Below are 19,595 nucleotides of genomic sequence, written 5' to 3' on the forward strand. Positions count from 1 at the left end.
TAGTAGCAGCACATCTCAGAAGACAACAGATACATGTCCCATATCTAGACGATTGGCTCATAAAAGCCAAGTCATTCAATTAGTGTGTCCAACACACATCTCAGACAATTCAAACATTGCACGACTTAGGGTTCACAATCAACTACACCAAGTCGCACCTAGAGCCCTCTCATGTACATCAATATTTAGGGGCTACAATAAACACGTCTACAGCTCTAGCGTATCCCAGTCCAGCAAGGATACAGAGCATTCAAGCCTTAGTCACAAAGTTTCAACATCAACACTCTCTCCCAGCCAGAGTGTTCATGAGACTAATAGGCATGATGACATCTTGCATCTTTATTGTATCATATGCAAGAACTGCAAATGCGTCCGTTACGGGAATGTCTAGCACAACAGTGGAATCCGGCTCAAGGACAACTAACAGACCTGGTGTTGGTGGACAGCCGCACATATTGCTCTCTGCAGTGGTGGAACACCAAACACTTGACAAAAGGGTGGCCGTTCCTCGAACCGGTTACACAAATAGTACTTACAGCAGACGCATCTCTCCCAGGATGGGGAGCCAATCTACTACATCATACAACTCAAGGGCAATGGACCATTCAACAGATTGTTCCATATCAACCACCTAGAGCTGCTAGCAATATTCTAAGCGCTCAAAACCTTCCAAGTACAAGTACAAAACAAAGCTGTCATAATCCGGACGGACAACATAACAGCCATGTACTATATACAAAAACAGGGGGGGCACACTCTCTACAGCTGTCCCAGCTTGCACAGGACATTTGGAGATGGGCCATTCCACAAAGCATATATCTGTTAGCAGAACACCTTCCTGGAGTTCACAATCAGATAGCAGATCTGCTAAGTCGACGGACACAACAAATTCATGAATGGGAACTACATCCGCAAGCTCTTCTACCATTCTTTCACAAGTGGGGTCATCCAGACATAGATCTGTTCACCACACACGAAAACGCAAAATGCCCAAACTTCGCCGCCAGGTTTCCACACCCGCTGTCCAAGGGCAATGCGATGTGGATGAACTGGTCAGGCAGATTTGCGTACGCTTTTCTGCCACTACCACTAATACCACTAATAGTGCGCAAGCTACGACAACAGTCATTCAAACTGATTTTAGTAGCTCCCACATGGGCACGCCAACCGTGGGATACAACACTTCTAGAACTATCCCTAGTTCCACACCAAAAACTATGTCTGACACCATCCCTGCTAACGCACAACCATGGAGACATCAGACATCCAGACCCAAGCCAACTGAATATGGCGATCTGGCTCCTGAGGTCTTAGAGTTTGATTATCTTAACCTACCACCAGACTGTATGAATATCATTAAAGAAGCCAGGAGACCTACTACTAGAGCTTGCTATGCTGCTAAATGGAAAAGATTTGCCATTTACTGTAACAATAGCCAAATTGATCCCCTAAATGCTTCCATCCAAAATATAATTTGCTACCTTCTACATTTACAAAGATGTAACTTGGCATATTCATCTATACACCTACATCTGGCAGCAATTGCAGCATATTTACAAAATAGACAACATCTGTCTTTATTTAGAGTGCCTGCTATTAAAGCATTTATGGAAGGATTAAAAATAATCCTTCCTCCCAGGTTACCACCCTCTCCAGTGTGGAACCTAAACTTTGTTCTTACAAGGCTCATGGGACCACCTTTTGAACCTCTACACAAATGTGAACTGCAATTCCTCACATGGAAAACAGCTTTTCTAGTAGCTATTACTTCTCTTAGGAGAGTTAGTGAGATTCAGGCTTTCACTATACAAGAACCATTTTTACATTTACACCATAATAAAGTGGTTCTCAGAACAAATCCTAAATTCCTTCCAAAAGTCATTACTCCGTTTCATTTAAACCAATGTGTATAGTTACCGGTGTTTTTCCAAAACCCAGACTCTGTAGCAGAAAGAGCTGTACACACCCTAGACGTTAAAAGAGCTCTTCTCTATTATATAGATAGGACCAAATACTTTCGCAAAACAAAGCAACTGTTTGTAGCTTTCTCTCCGCCACATAAGGGCAACCCCATCTCTAAAGCTGGAATTGCAAGGTGGATTGTAAAATGTATACAAATATGCTATCAAAAAGCAAAACGTACATTAACAGTTCCTTCTAGAGCACACTCCACACGCAAACTAGGAGCCTCCATGGCTTTCTTAGGGAACGTTCCCCTAGAAAACATCTGCAAGGCAGCAACATGGTCTACAACACACACCTTCACTAAACACTACTGTGTTGATGTACAAGTCAAGCAGCAAGCTGCAGTAGGCCAAGCTGTCCTAAAAACTCTCTTTCAAACGACTGCAACGGATACAGGTGACCACCGCTAGGGGAGACACTGCTGCACAATCGATGCAAAGTGTAGAATCTGCAGCTCATATGCCTCGAACGGAAAATGCTACTTACCAGTATGCATCTGTTCTTGGCATGTAGAGCTGCAGATTTCTACACGCCCTCCCGACTCCCCAGGACCTGTATCTGTTCCAGTTTCATCTTAATTAGATATACACATGGATATTCCTTCTTTATGTCTACTAACTTCATCATTTCCCATCATGGCGAAAAACAATCTAAGGATGGAGCTGATGCCCATGCGCACTATTGTCCAAGGGAGGAGTCACCTATCTCGTGACTACAAAAGACTTCTTCCAAGACGACAACAACATGCAATCATCCGAGCCCAACACCAGGTGGCGATCTAATGCAAAGTAGAGAAATCTGCAGCTCTACATGCCAAGAACAGATGCATACTGGTAAGTAGCATTTTCCTTACTCGACCATATAGCCTTATAAATGGTCTGTACAATGAAAATATCCAAAGATACAGTAAGAAGAATAACGTTTGGTTAGAAATACAACAATCAGATAATCTTCATATACAAATAGGTGTTTGTAAAACCACAATATAACCTTGAACCACCCCCTTAATTCAAGTCAGTCCTTACTTTAAAATGATTTAAATATGCCTTCTTATTAGATTTAATTGAAATCCATCTCAGTAAAGGGTTGAGTGATATTAAACTATCTCTAGTTCTTAATGTAAATTACGTAAGGGAGTGGACTGATGTAGGGAGAGCAAACATATAAGAAATGTGTTTTACTCTACCTGTATGGCAGGCATCCAGGTATAACATCAGATATCGGCTCTGTATAAGACTGAAGCTAAACATTTGATTTGAAATAGTTTTAACAGCACCTCCTGTGATCTATTCCCAAGTCGCTTAGAGAAATCAAAATTCGCCACCCTTCATCTAGTCACAATGAGTTGTTTAGCTACCTGAGCAGGTGACCAGGTGCCTTTATTGTCAAAGATGATGCCCAGATAGGAAAATGCCTCTACTTTAGATTAGTTCCCCCCCTTTAAAATATACCTTCTTGATTTCGTGTTCTTGATATGTGATTTTTTTTTAAACAATTGGTACTTGGGTACAACTATTCATAAATTGCACAAAGCTATTTAATAGGAGTTGCAAGCCCAGTGCGGTATGCACGATCAGACCCACGTCGTCCCCTTAAAGAAGTCTTAGAATGTCCTGCTTCCCCACTCTTGGAATATCAGTGGAGGCCCAAAACAGAACCGTGTCTGGTTTATTAATATACAGTAAGAAAATAAATGGGGCCAAGATACAACCTTGCCGGACTCCACGATGGACCTCAAAAGAGTCCCTCAGCGTTGTATCTCACCACTGCAGAGCGGTCCAGATGTAGATTGCCCATTGATTCCCATACCGGACAGTAGATCTCACAATTTTCTCCTATTGACTCTGTCGAAGGTTGATGTTAGGTCCATGAATGAAAGATGTAGGGAGCCTTCCCTTGACTCGAGTGAATTCTGAAGAAGCAGATATAAGTTCAGGCACTGATCAAGGGTGCACTGACCTAGCTGCGAAGAGAATTTTGTTTTCCGTTGCCCAAGTTTACAACCCACCTTCACGGCAGATTCAATAAGGGAGATTAGGTGATAGCAAACAGGGTCACTGTGGTCTTCTTTATTGAACACTGGAACAATTACCAATTGCTCCAGGACTTGGGAATAGTTCCTCTAGTTACGGAATTCATGTTGTTGGTCAAGATTAATGTCCAGTCAATCAAGTGTCCCTCTATATGTCCGGAGGAACCTGTCTGACCAGGGATGTGTAAAAAAAAAAAAAAAGTAGCTCAATAGCCTTGGACACCTCCTCAACCTCACACATAAGGTTCCTCCTAGCCGGGTGGCCAGTGCATGGCTGTTAGTGCAGTCATTCTATTCAGCTCCATATATGTTTTTTAATTGGGCTATGCATACGGAAGGTATAATATGACATTCAACTCCCTTTATTAGAGAGATGATTGGCAGATTCACTATTTCCCAAAACCGGTCAATATTTTTAGGATGCTAGCTTTAAAAAGTTCATCCCCTGTGTCCTCTTGTAACTATTTCCTTCTCTTTTTCAACGCCATTTCATATTCCACACCAAAAAGATACCTCTATCCTGTCGGCTGGTGAAGCTTTCAAGGCTGCCATAAGTCTGCGATGCGCTCTTACGCATTCGCCTTCAAACCACTGACAGACTTCTTTTTTCTTATGATTTAGGCACTGACAAACCACTTTTTATTTCTATTGAAATATTACCAAAAGACTGCAATATTATCTCTGGGTCTAAGGCTCCATCATGACCCTCTCAATATCCATCTCACACGTTACAAGTGATTTCAAAAAGAAGTTTTTCGGGACGATATTATTCTATTTTACCCACCTTCCCTGATTACAGGTCAGAAGGGCCTTTTGGCTGAGGGTGGCTTGGGATTTAGTAACAGAGTTCTGCCATAGTGGAGCCCCAATTTCAATGGTATTATGGTTCTATAAGAGCTTCAAAATACTCCTGAGAATGACACTTCCCTCTACGGTAGCAGAGATGAAAACGTAATCTTTAATAGAGCTCACTCCCCTTCCTGTAAATGTTAAATTAAATGTAAATATTGGAATAATGGGAGTTTGGCACCGTCCCAATTTAGCAGCTGTGATAGGATTAAATTCTGCTGTTTGGTAGTTCAACATACCTCCATAAGATGTATGTTCATAATGAACTGGGCTCGCACCACTTCTCTGTTCCCCACCCACTGAAAGACAGCAGCTCCCTAAACAGGGGTGAATTTTAAAGTCTCCCAGAAGGACAACAGGAATATATGTGTGTGTGCACCCTTTGCCAAGTGTTCCATAGCGCTTTGAGCATTGACCAAGTTATAAAAATGTAGCACAAGTAAATCTGCTGTGTTTGGGAGCTGAAGTGATTCTGCTAACGGGTGAGGAGAGCTTGTGGGCATGTGTCAATTTACTACTTAAGGACAGAGATATTAGCGTAATCATACCTCCTTTGACTCTGCCCTCAGCAAATTGTACAGCCAGGGAGTTAAAGGAGGAAAAACCTTCTAAATGACTGTGGAAGTTTTTTCCCATGTCTCCTAGAGGGCTATTATATTATAGTGATTCAGATTCCTTAGCCACCTCTGTCCTCTATGTTATGTTGTTATTTAGACCTGTGATGCTCCTACTCAAGATACCCACATATGTTGATTACTAGATAGTCTTAGGGTTTGCTAGTCTCGTACTTTCTGTGGAGACATTCTCTTGATCTTCACACTTTTTGTAAAGTCAGTCATATTCTCTGAACAGTTGAAGACAACAAAACTATTATGGATTTGAACCACGTAGTAGGGGTAACCATCTCCTTGGGGGTAACCCTCTCCTGGTTCTCTCCGTTCTGGTCTTGATCGGGGACAACTCTGGAAGGTGGGGGGATACATTTATTCTGGCTGTGGCCTGGGTGCTTGGAGCATACACCACAAAAATTAACCTGTAACCTCCTGATTATCAAAATTCTAGATGACACAGTCCCCTTCTTCGGGCTGTTACCGACCTACTCTCTTTTTACAGGTCATGATAATGTGATTCACAAAAATAGCCCTTCCCCTGATCTGAGAGTAGTACAATGGGCCACTTTGTTCATCAGTTGGGGTGCTGTTTTGTTCTTATCCTGTGTAAGTGTAGGAGAGTTAGACAAAATCCCCACCATTGGGGTAGAGGGCTGCAGGGACATGCATCCTTTTAATAGAATTATCCTCTCTCTGAGATTGCTATCACCCATCTGAACATCAGCTTGTTTATGAGAGTCAGACCGGCAGGGCTGGTCGAAGATGTTCCTATCCTGAAGGGGCCTGTGTGTTAGTACTGTTTGGTGATCACTTTCTCCCTCCCTCGGTCCCTTTCCTGTCTCATGCTGGGCCCTGAGACTGGCAGTTCACCTCCCACAAATCTCCTCACCATGTCTGTTTTTACTACTTCACTTTTTTATCATAGATAGAGGCTTTGGTTAGTGAGCCTCCCACCCCTGTGTCTTATGTTGCTGGTCAGTTTTTTTCATCACCACCCTTTGTGATGGTAAACTCTTGGTTTGTGTTTAGGAAAGAGTTGATTCCATTGCTGTTAATCTTGATATAATGGGTGAAATTGAAGAAGTTATTAGGTGTTTAATTTTTGTATACCAGGGTTCTAGCAAGGAATGAATCATGGGGTGGCAGCTCATCCATATCCCTTTACCATTGGTTTTTACATTATCTCACCCGCTAGGTTTGAATTTTACATGTCATGTTGTGCTCCGCCGTTGCTTTCCAGACCTCCCGCTGACCCTCCTTCTTCCTTTTGTTGTTGAGACGAGGTGTCAATAGCATTGATAGTAACATTATGAATTTGTGCTATAGTTGGAACCTCTGAGTTGGGTTGGTCAGTTTCCGACTTGAGGTCTCACACTGTGTTGCTAACTGGGGGTAGGCGTGGGTTCTGGGACACTCACACAGCAAAATGAAGGGGGAAATCGCTAAAGCTGACTTGCCCGATCCTAATTCTTAATCCACTGCAGCTAGATCTTCTGTTAAAGCCCCCACAGCTGAGGTTAAATAAGTTAGGATTGACTTTTCTTTAACAATTGTTTTCTGCACACTACCTGTCAGGGTGATAGTTTACGGTTGACCATAATGGATGGCTACTATGGTTTTCTTACTTCTATCTAGAGAATAGTCATAATCGAAACAATAAAAAAGAGAACTAACAGGAAGAATCAAACACCATGAGTGATTAAATAGTTAAAAACCTGTGGCCAAATAGCACCAATTGATTGTGGGATTAAGATAAGTAAAATACAATATTAGGGTACTCTAAAGTGGCGTAGCCCAGGTCTCCGGGGCTGCCTTAAATGTGCGTCCTACAGGGGTGTGGAGGGGGCTCACATGGCCCGGGCGTCACCCGCATGGACCCTCAGATTGCTTTATAGCTGAAGTCACCGGTGTTGGCCCTGCTACTCCTGGCCCCAGCTTGAAATACTGGGGCGTAAACCTCTTTCAGAGTTGAGTGCGTCCCGCGCCACACGCGGAAGGGGGCATGGAGTGCTCTATTGCAAAGACACTGTGTTTTAACTTAAGTCGCATATTGGTATCTCCCGTCACCCCCACCCTTTCCCACCACTTCGTAGGTCCCTGCACCCAGGTTGAAGGCAAGGTTAGAACGTTGACTGATTGACCTACTGAGTGAGCTCTGTCAAGCCAGGGGCACCGTTTGTGTATACTGCAATAAACAAGTATTTCTCTTAATACTGTTTGGACCCAATGTACTACATTTTGGTGGCGACGAGGTCCGGAGGCTGTGTCAGGGACAGTCTTTATCTAGTGCCCTTCCCTGGTTTTAGTGATGCTTGACCGGAGGATGACGAACAGATAATGAGGAGAAAAAATATTTGAATGAGAAAGGAACCTGGATTTCCCGTTGAGTGCTGAGCGCAGCTGGAGGCTACAGCGGAATGTTAAATATATAAAGAACTTTTGTGGGAACCTGGTGAAAAAGAGATATAGAAATTGCGAATAACTCACAACTGAGAAACTTGCCTCCTGTCCGTCAGTGGTTCGGCTCATTTCTTAAGGAGTCAGTAGAAGTTGCAGTCGTGACTGAATCTAACATAACGTACTGACATCGGGGTAGAGTTTTGCCTAAAGTTCCCCGTCAGCACTTTTAAGGAGCCTGAAGTCACCCTCCCCTCAGCGCTCGTAGAGTAAATTCATCAAGTGAATGCCACTGACTTTGCGTGTAAGTTTCCTTCGGTGAGGGATTGCGCAGGTCTGAGGCAGGAGTGTCGTTTTTTTCCCTTCACCCGCGCCGTTTTTTCTGAGGTCGTAGGGAGTTGGGGGCCTTCAGTCAGCGTGAGCAGACGTGCTGAAAGACAAGGTTGGAGTCTTCTGCATTGTGGCGCTCGTGAGAGGAACAGTCTCCTGCCGGGGGGAGGTCTTTTTCGGCTATCGTTTCAGGAATGTGTGAAAAGGAAGACGTCGACGCCTGAGAAGAGAGCGCCGCACTCCCGTATGTGACTGGATCTTTTTCCTTCAGGAAGTTCCCGCCTCCTGGCGCTAGGCGGTACTTATTGGTTGAGGGAAAATTATTACAAAGTATATAAGCTGCAATAAAAATAGGCCTATCATCAGACATGAAGTAAAGAAGAGCATTTATCCAGCGCTAACTCTTGGTGGTTCGAGGGAAGGTGCACCCCCCCTTTTTTTTTATTTATTTAACTGAGGGTTGTGTCAGCAGGTTATAAATTGTAATTCTGCATTTAGCATTTGTGCCGCACTGTGTGTTTGTGCACTATCAGCTTTAGCATTTTTTTTTTTTTGGTCCTTTCTCTTCCTGGGTATTGGCTGAGTAGGGTTTAGTCCTTCAAACCCATGGTTTGGCATTTGGTGGGGGAGGAGTCCCTAGATTGGTGCCTTTTCCCCACATGGCAATGGCGGGAGCAGGTATGAGTCAACCACCACCTTTCCTAAATGAGCTAGGTGAGCCTGATATCCCATGGAAGAGGTGGGAAGGTATTTTTAAGTCTTACCTCATAGCGATAGGGGGAAGCAATTATAACAACGTTAGGAAACAGCCACATATTGCTCCACAATTTAGGCATTCAAGGAAGGAAAGTTTTTGAGGACATAACAGGCAGAATGGTGGATGATGAACAGGAAGAAGTGGAAGGTACTAATGTATATGAATATACCCATAGGAAATTAGAAGAGCATTTTAAAGTAAAAATTAATGTAGTGTTAGAGAGACACAAATTTTACAAGAGGGTGCAAAAGAAAGAAGAAAAAGTGACATCGTATGTAGCAGTTTTGAGGGGTTTATCAGCCACTTGTGAGTTTGGAGATCTTACTGATTCCATGATTAGAGACCAGATAGTGAGGTGTACCAATGACCCTAAAATTCAAGAAGAATTGCTCACTAGAAATCCTGACCTGGAGGAGGCTCTAAGTATAGCGAAGGGTTTGGAACACACAGCGTTATGCATGAAAGAGATGGAAATACGGGATGGAGCAAACAGTGAAAAGAACGAGGGAAAGGCTACTGATGTAGGGGAAACTGTTTGTAAGGTAGGAGAAAAATACAAGGGTAACCAACGTGGAAAGAATGAAGGCTTTCATAGTTTTAAATGCGGAAGCACTAATCATTTGGCAAACAATTGGAAGTGCCCGGCGAGAAATGTTGTGTGTAGAAAATGTAATAGGAGGGGGCATTTTTCAAATGTTTGTAAAACTGTTGGTCAAAAAGTAAATGCAATTGAAAATTTTGAAAGAGAGGAAGAGTGTGAGAAAACATACATTTTTCAGGTGGATGATGAAAATGTCATGGATGATAACATTTACCCTACATGTGAAATAACCTTAGATGGTGAAAAGTTTCAAGTTTATGCTGACTCATGCTCTCCTTTTACTCTTGTTGACAAAAGTATTTTCGATGAGAAATTTGCCAGACACCAGGTTAAGCTAGAAAAAGTTGACATTAGCCCAGCGCGTTACAATAGGGAACACATCCCCTTAGAAGGCATGGCGATAATGAGGATCTCCTTCAAGGACAGGCATACAGTAGGCAAGGTTTATGTAGCCACAAGGGGTTCCAGTCTTCTGGGGTGGAAGCATCAAAAAGAGTTAGGGATTAAATTAGATCCTAACAACAGAGAGCAAGTACTCTTGGTGGAACCTCCCAATATTGCAGAAAATAATTTCAGAATTCAAGGAGGTGTTTAGTGATAAGTTGGGTGTGCTCAAGAACTACATGCACAGAATTGTCCTTAAAGAAGGGGCAGTACCTGTCGTACACAAGACCCGATCTATTCCACTGCGCATGAGGGAGCCATTGAAGAAAGAATTGGAGAAGCTGGTCAGCCAAGGTGTCATCACGGAAATCGAAAGCTCGGAGTGGTTGGCCCCGATCGTGATCACGACCAAGGATGGGGGAAGTAACATAAGGCTCTGTGTCGATTTGAGAGACTTAAATGCCAACATCCAGGTGGATAGATTTCCCCTGCCGAGGATAAGCGAAATGCTAAGCACAATCCAGGGTGCAAAGTTTTTCAGTGTCCTGGATTTGTCTTCTGCATATTACCAGATCCAATTACACCCGGAGTCTCAGTCCTTAACAGCTTTCACTACGCCATTTGGAAATTATAAATTTCAGAGGATGCCGTTTGGTTTGGCATCCGCCGCTGCAACATTTCAAAGGGTAATGCAACATATTCTAAAAGACTGCATCAAAACTATGTGCTTTCAAGACGATATACTGATTTATGGAACAAATGAAAATGAGCACAATGACAACACAAAAGGAGTATTGGAGAGATTAAAGGAGGTTGGGTGCACCACGAGAGCGAGCAAGTGCAAGCTGGGAGTGAGCTCGGTGGACTATTTGGGTCACACAATCTCTGAAGAGGGAATCAAGCCAAAGTGTGATCTGGTCAACGCAGTGAGAGATGCTCCCACTCCGGTTAACAGAGAGGATGTCATGTCGTTTTTGGGATTAGCAGAATACATGGCCAAATTCATCAAAGACTTTGCTACAAAGTCGCATCCTCTAAGAGAACTTATCAAGAAGGATAGTAAATTCAATTGGGGAATTGAGCAAGACACAGCTTTTACCACATAAAGGAAGCTATCATCCAGGCAGCCTACATTGGCAAATTCAATCCAGAAAAGGATACCATAATTTCAACAGATGCCAGCAACAAAGGGATTGGAGCGACTTTAGCCCAGAGGGTTGACAACAAAGTGAAAGTGGTCGCTTTTGCATCCAGGACGCTCACAAGTCCGGAAATTAACTATTCTACAGTGGAGAAAGAGACTTTAGCCGTCTACTGGACTATCAGGCATTTCAAATTTTACGTGTGGGGTGTTCCATTTGAAGTGCATACAGACCACAAGCCGTTGATTTCAATGTTCACTAACAAAGACATGGAGAATATGACCCCTCGCATTGCCAAATGGGTTTTAGGGCTGCAAGGCTACAATCTCAAAATGGCGTATATTCCAGGTCAACAAAATAAGGTGGCGGATTTCCTATCGAGAGCGCCCATCAAGGGGGAAGCTGAGGAGGAAAAAATCGGAAATAATATCCTGCAAGTGAACCTAGCAGCATTGAACAAAGACGAATTGGATGCACACATGGAGCAAGATAATATCTTAAAGAGAGTAAAGAAGTACATCGTGACATGTTGGCCAGAAAGATGCAAGGATCTTGACAATGAAATCCAACCATATTGGAATGTTAGGGACCATCTTTCTGTGGAGGAAAAATTCATTCTGAAGTCAGGAAGATTGGTTCCGCCTGTAGGGTTGAGAAACCAGGTGATTGATCTAGCTCACGAGGGCCATCTGGGCCGCAGTCTCAGCAAGGCAAGACTACGCTCGGAGTATTGTTTTCCAGCCATGGATCGGGACATGGAAGACAAAGTAAAAGACTGCTTTGCATGCAGTTTAAGTGACAAGTCTAGAGTGACGAAACATGCACCCCTGTGCCCAGTGGAGGTTCCAAAGGTACCATGGGACAAACCGGGTTTCGATATTGCAGGTCCCATTCAAGGTAAGGGTCCTCAGGATTGGTATTTGTTGGTGCTAATTGACTACTACTCCAACTGGATTACCCACAAGGTGGTACATAACATTAACACGAAGTCTCATCAATTTCTTAAAGGAGGTGTTTTCTAGAGAGGGTATTCCATCCACAATGGTAACAGACAATGGAGTTCAACTGGTCTCAAAGGTGATGAAGGAGTTTCTAAAGGACTACTCTATTGCCCATGTTCAAACCCCTCTATATTGCCCAAAAGCGAACGGAAAAGTGGAAAGAGCTAATCGCATGCTGAAAGAATGCATACAACTGGCCAGCAAATCAGGAATAAATGTGGATGATGCATTAAGAGACATGTTATGGGCGTACCATACCACGCCAAATGTAACTACAGGACATTCACCTTTTGAGCTTCTGAGAAGAAGAAAAGCTGGTTCGAAATTAGCTCCCAGCTGGTTGGGGAAGAAAACAGAGGTGGAGATTGATCAGGAGGAGACAAGCAAGAAGATTGTACACAAACAAAGTAAATACAAAGAATGGTACGACAAGAAGTGGGGTGCAAAGGAGAGGAACTTTGGGAAGGGACAGAGTGTGTACATCAAGAAGCCATTAAGACTTGCCACGAAGGGTGACAAATTCTTTCCCTCGAGTAAGATCAGGGAAGTTAAAAGAAATGTGGTTGTCATGGAAGATGGGAAGATGTGGAGTCAGGACCAGGTAGTTCCTGTCAGAGGAAGGGAGCACACAGTAGAGCAAGGTAGGTCCGCTGAGGGCGACAGCTGGAAGAATGAGGGGCAGTGTAGGAAAAGTTATAGACAAAGATCCTCTCCGCTCTGGCACAGACAATATAGCATGAAGTGAGTCCGTTTCTCTATTCTCTTTTACCATTACTAAATGTTTAGGGGTCTTCTGCGTAAGACCTGGTCATGCTGTGATTCTTGAAGCATTCTTTTGTTTCCATCCTCACCCATTCCCCATTCTCTCCCTGCTCACACCCAGTTACTCCCTGTTTTCCATTTCTGTTTATCTCCCTAGGGAGGATGATGTGTTGTAACTTAAGTCGCATATTGGTATCTCCCGTCACCCCCACCCTTTCCCTGCCACTTGGTAGGTCCCTGCACCCAGGTTGAAGGCAAGGTTAGAACGTTGACTGATTGACCTACTGAGTGAGCTCTGTCAAGCCGGGGGCACCGTTTGTTTATACTGCAATAAACAAGTATTTCTCTTAATACTGTTTGGACCCAATTTACTACACACTGGCCACAATTTGGAATATTAGGGCGTGAAGTCCCCTTGCAGCCTTTAGTGCGTCCCGCACTGCGGGAGAACCAGAGTGCTACGAATCAACACACTAGCATATTAATGGCACAGTAGTCAGAGAATAGCTTCATGCTGTGCTCCTACTTTGTGTGCTTTTCATTAGGGGTTAGTTCTGTATCCATCATCAACAAAACTGCGGTATACATCGCTTGTCTCATACTTTGACTAGTTGTTGTAAGGTGTTGATGTTCTCTATAATTTTGTGATTTAAATGTGAAATTTGTATTTGCAGCTCTGACAACCCTGAAGGGCTTGATGTGTACATGCATATTTTACAACTACTTACTACAGTGGATGAAGGAATTCAGGCAATAGGTAAGTTACCTTAAACATAATTTCTTCATAAGTAATATGTGTAACGCTAAGAGAGAAATCTAGTTCATTAGTAATAAACCTCAGTATTGAATGCCACTAAGCACGGTACTATGAAAGACTCAAACCGCAATCTTACTTGAGTACATGAGTCAAAATAAAAACAAAGGAAATGTTTTTAAATCTACGACTTGGGGTCATGCCCGAACCTAAAGGACATAAGATGCACCTTGTTATGACCTTTTTTCAGGCATCACCATATCGGACCTGTAGGCAGGCAGTAAAGCTGTGCTTCAATCCTGGCGAGGTACAGCTAAACTGCTGGCTGACAAAATGTTTTGAGACTGCAACCAGGAGACTAAAAAATTTGTCGCATTCAGACACCAGGTCCAAAAATGGACCTGGCACCCCTTGAAGTGAGCTGCAAAAGGCAAGCAACAGCGCTTTACAGTCGCTCCAACACTTTAAACCAACGATGACTTTATGCAAAAAAATAAAAAGCACTTCATTATGCTGTATTAGGACGGTTGGTCAACTCGGGGAAACTATTGTCAGTCCAGCTTTTCCAGATGCACAAGCACTTTAGATTTATTGACAACCATAATGGCCAATTGTATAACTGCAAACATGTTTATCGATTTTTTTTTACGCCAATTTTATCTTTTTCTTTTAACTGTGAACAAGAATTTTTTTATTACTTTGTGTATGAAAAGATTTTAATCATGCATAATAAAAATTACTTACTAAGCACGATACAATATTCTTTGGGAAATTAGCTACTATATTTAAAAGCTAATTATTTTGGTTGGTCAGTTTCCTCTGTGCAAATTTATCTATCAACGCTTCAGGCCTATTAATTATACAATATTATATTATTATTATATTTCGTTCCTTTTATTAAACAATCTCCTGTCCTCCTCTGTTATGCTCTGCCACCACCATTGATGCCAGTGAGTACCTTCTGCCACACGCAGACTGTTTCACAAGTTGGATGTCACCTGTTAGGCCATTAGGCCGCCTGGTAATGAAGAATCCCCTCCTTTAAGCCCCTCAGGATACCAGGTTGTGCTAGCTGTGCATTTTTTATTTTGTTTTAATTATTTTCAATAATGAAAAACTTTATAGTCCTGAAGTGTACACTACTCCATTGTCCTGCAAATGACAGGTGAAATGTATGCAATAGCTACAGCGTACCTTGATTACATTTATGTTTAAAGCTTATTTTCCCTGTTTCAAGTTCACCTACATTTGGTTTGTGTGACCTTTTTATTTAACCACGTTTTTATTTATTTTTTTAATAAGATTTAGTATAGCGCATTTCACAGTATCATAAAAACAAGTGGTACAGATAGGTAAGTTCAACGATACAGCTGTATTTACTCACCACAACATTATATCCCTGCCCTCCGAACTCCAACAAGAAAAACAGAAAAGAACAACTATTTTGGCCAGTGACATTGTTTCAATGAGAACACACTCCACATATGGGGCTCAGGGTCAAAGATCATATAGTAATGTCCGTGGGCCACACCAATGTTTTCATCACAGCTATGAATGCCCAAAATTGTGTAAAAGAGTCTTTTAGTTTCTGAAAACAAACAATGACACTCAACTTGAGTGGAACAAGTTCAAAGCTCACAGTCGTACTGGGCATCAGGCCATGGGCAAATCCTGTGACCAGTACTCATTTAGGGGATCCCATACTAAGTCAACGTCTTTGGGTTTATTGGTTTGCACATTAGAAAGGCATTCCATTGCCATGATACTCCACATTCTAATGTTACAATCGTTCCTGTCCGATAGGTCACAAACTGTAGACCTAGGCGGTAACACCTCAGAACCTTTTTCACTTCCGTGTGGGGTGCCACAGGGCTCAGCTCTTAGCCCTATGCTTTTCAATATATATGTGGCACCTCTGGCCGGAATCATAAGGCCATTTGGTTTCCAACTCACCTCCTACGCTGACGACACACAAATTGTGTTGTCGGTGACGGAGGGAGCGGAAAAGGAGGCAGGTGATCGCTTGCATGACTGTATGAGCGTCATCTCAGCCTGGATGTCCTCCAATTGTCTAAACCTTAATTCGGCTTAGACCGAGGTTTTGAAATTTGGCAATAATCCACGGGTATAGACATCAGAGTGGTGGCCGGAGGATCTGGGCTTGTTTCCAGTACCTTCAAGAATCTTGGTATCCTGGTGGATAATAAACTCACCATGGGGGACCAAGTGAACATGGTGACCTCAGCATGTTTTATGGTCCTTCGAATAATCAAGAAAATTAAGTTCTTCGTGACTGAGAGTAACCTTAGGAACGTGGTTACAGCACTCATAATGTCGCGTCTGGACTATTGCAACATTTTATATCACAATGTTCAAAAACAACATATGAACAGGCTGCAATTGGTCCAGAACGCGGCAGCTAGAATGCTGACCGGGACACCCAGGTTTGCCTCTATCAAAGGAGAACTTAAGAAATTGCACTGGCTTCCAGTACAACTAAGATCACGCTTCAAAGCACTCTGTATTGTCTTTAAAGCTGTCAATGGGACAGTTCCTGAGTTCCTCAAATGTAAACTTTCTTGTTATGTCCCAGGCAGAACACTACGTCGACACTAGTGCAAACTCCCCCTTTTAAAAAAACTAATTGGGGAGGAAGAAGTTTTATTCATTGTGCCTCAAAAGGATGGAATGAACTTCTGTTCCAACTCAGTGATTACCCAGATCTCATTTCCTTCCGAAAGGGCTTGAAGACATGGTTCTTCTCTCACTACTAGGCCTTATGCTCCTCAGGTAACCAGTACTTAGCGCCAGTACACCCCAGGGTAACCGTGCACTATAAGTATAAATAACATAACATTACATTCTCTGGAACAAATTCTCTGTCAGGGGGCATTCATCTTTCTTCTAGTTGGTACCCATGAAGTTTTTTTGCCTCAGCCAAGCAGTTCCACATCAGTACTTGATCAACCTTAGATTGATATTTCATCAATGAGGTGTGCAACCAAAGTAGGATATTATATTTATGCTTTGGAAGTGGATATCTGAGGAGCATAGCTGCTAAGATTATATCTCAAAATGGTTTAATGAATGGACAATCGCACCATATATGTTAGAAATATTCCAAAATCCCACATTCCCTCCAAGAGAGTGCCGACATCTGGGCATTTAATTGTTTTGCTTATTTAGGTAGAAATAGCAGTTATATGCTATTTTATAGCAGTCTTTTCTACCAAGTGTGCTATGTGTATTTTTAGCAAAATCTCTCCAGACGGCTGACAGCTGTTTGTCGTTTAGTGATTATTCTGCCATCTAGTGGTTGGGTACGAAATTGTCCTTTTTTCCAGGTTTTGTTGTTGTTTTGTGGACGTTGTTGACCACCATTTGGTGGTATGTTCCTCCCCTGTGTGATGTCCGACAGCACCCCGGATGTTCCTGTATGTAGCGGAAATCTTCGGATTCTTTTTTCAGCGTTGTGTCTGGACGAAATGGAGGAGCTCCTGGTGAGGAAAAAACTTCAAAAAAATTCAGGAAATACAGAGAAAGCTACGAGTTGTCAGACCGAGAGAAGGAGTAGACAAAGAGAGAGAAGGGGATCCATCATACTCCTCTCCCATTGTGGGACCCAGTCAGAGTCAACACGTGGAAATGAATGAATCAAGGCAAGGGTCATGGAAGAAAAAAACTTTAAGTTCTGCCCTAACTGCCACCAGAAATGTGTACAGCGAGACCCCCACGAAATCTGCAACCCCTGTTTACTTAAAGACCACCGCAAAGAAGATTGCGAGGCCTGTACAGCGTTCGTACCAAAGACCCTGAAGGTACGTCAAACAAAGGCTAGAACACGACACCACCATGTCCAAGGAGCAGAAAACACAGATGTCACTAAAGGATCTTGGATTGTCCAGTGACTACGAAGACAAGAATGTCGAAGAGACAGAAACTACACATGAAGTTTTGGACATCGAAAAAGCGAAGTTTTGAGGCAGAAATGGCAGCATTCCTTCAACGCAAGAAGGAGTTCGGCGACACCTTAATAGAATTCAGAATTCCAAGTAAGCCCCAATCCTGCTTGACGCGGAAGAAGAGGAATCAGCCTTAGAAGCTCCGCCATCCCCGAAACCCCATTCAGAAGAGGAGATGGAAGAGGACTTTTACGAAGCAGAAGCGGAAGAAGCAGCAGGAGGAGCAGACGAGGAGTCGTGAATCGACCTCAAATGGAATCTCCAGAAGAAGATACAGATACATAACCCTCAAGGCCATCACCACCTGACAACCTCACATTGTACAATAGCCTGCTAAGAGGAGTTGCAGACACAAGAGAAAGGAAATTTTATGTTTTTTCCTGGAAACATTAATGCCTGTTGGTAAGGGGAACCTATACCTACGATGTTACCTAGCATTCTCGACCAAGTTAAAGAGACCATTAAAGAGCCAGCCACAGCAAAAGCAATCTACACTCGGTGGAAAAGAAATGCAAGCCCTCAAACAAAGATTCAAAATACATCCAGGGGAACACCCCAGCAGACTTCACCATTGTTACCACCGCAAGGAGGAGGAGCATCTCACACACACCTCAAAAGGGCCCCGCACCAGAAATGGAAAGCAAGAGACTAGACATGGTGGGTAGAAAGATGGGTAGAGAGGCGGCAATACAGTGGTGGATTGTCAATGCATTTGCTAAATAGATATGGTTACCAACAATGTTACAAAATCGAATCACTAATGCAGAAACTTCCTGAGGACGACAGTAAGAGAGCCAAGGCAATAATGAATGCAAGAAGGCAAGAACATTGCAAACACTTGCCTGAAATCTGCACTAGATGCAACAGACACTGCCAGTATGCAGACAAGCACAGGCACAACATTAAGGAGACATGCCTGGGACAGAATATCAGACTTCAAACACGAAGTACAAGCTTCCATTATCAACAAACCCTTCACAGGAGAGGCACTATTTGGGCAGGTGGTGGATGAGTCCTTGCAACAGATTAAAAAAGGACAACAAGACAGCTAAGGCGATGGGATGGGAGCCTTACAATGCAGAGGTGCATTCCGGAGAGATGGAAACACACTCACGACCCACAGGCAAGAACAACAGAACCAAGCACAAAACAGCTTACAACAAGCCACACAACAGACCTCATTGCAGTGGCAAAATCCTGCAAGGTGGTCCTGTTGTGCAAGAGGAAGAGGTCAAACCTCCCAAGGTGGAGGAACTACCAGTAAATGACTCAACAAATGAAATAAGCCCCCACAAAACACTAATGGGAGGCAAGTATAGGGAACTACCCACAACGGTGGACAGAAACCACCAAAGACAATTGGATTTTAAATGTAATGCTTCATGGGTATTGTATAGAATTAATCAAAAAGCCACCACCAATCCCATTGAAACAAAAGAGATATCAAAAGGTGGAATTCATACAACTATAATAAGATGTCAAAGAACTTCTTCAAGAACATGCAATAGAAAAGGTACAAGTAAAAGAAAAGAACAAAGGGAATTACTCCTCATACATCTTGGTTCCAAAGCAAGGTCTTACCCTAAGACCAATACTGAACCTCCAATTCATAAGCAAATTCATCCACACACTGCATTTCAAAACAACACCACCTCAAATAGTAATTGCTCTCCTACAAAAAGGGGACTATATGGCAACAATGGATCTAAAGGGCGCTTATCTACACATACCCATGAACCAAGCACGCAAAAAGTACCTGCGATTTGTATTTTAGAAAGTACATTACCAATTCAAGATTTTACCTTGTTGCATAAAATCAGCACCAAGGGTTTACACCAAATGTTTTCCAGCGGTCACAGCTTTCCTAAGAAGACAGGGAATACACGTGTACCCATACTTAGATGACTAGCTGGTAAAGGTAAAAACAAAGTAAAAATAGCAAAGGGACTTTCAGACCGTGATCACAATCCTTGGAACGTGTAGGGATTTCCATCAACCACAAAAAAATCGTCCCCCGCAACTGGAACAAAATAGATTTTCCTTGGGGC

At 42.9% G+C, this 19,595-nt stretch overlaps 1 protein-coding gene across 2 annotated transcripts in view; it reads left to right on the top strand.

The window, feature by feature from the left end:
- Positions 1-19,595, top strand: part of SAAL1 (serum amyloid A like 1) — a 268,183-nt gene that overhangs the window by 151,152 nt on the left and 97,436 nt on the right. For both annotated transcript variants that reach the window (XM_078681081.1, XM_078681082.1), the window contains one exon: positions 13,506-13,588. In XM_078681081.1, coding sequence (XP_078537207.1) covers positions 13,506-13,588 — 83 coding nt within the window. The remainder of the gene's footprint in view (positions 1-13,505; positions 13,589-19,595) is intronic.

This window comes from Lissotriton helveticus, chromosome 3_1 (assembly GCF_964261635.1).
Source record: "Lissotriton helveticus chromosome 3_1, aLisHel1.1, whole genome shotgun sequence".
Classification (NCBI taxonomy): domain Eukaryota; kingdom Metazoa; phylum Chordata; class Amphibia; order Caudata; family Salamandridae; genus Lissotriton; species Lissotriton helveticus.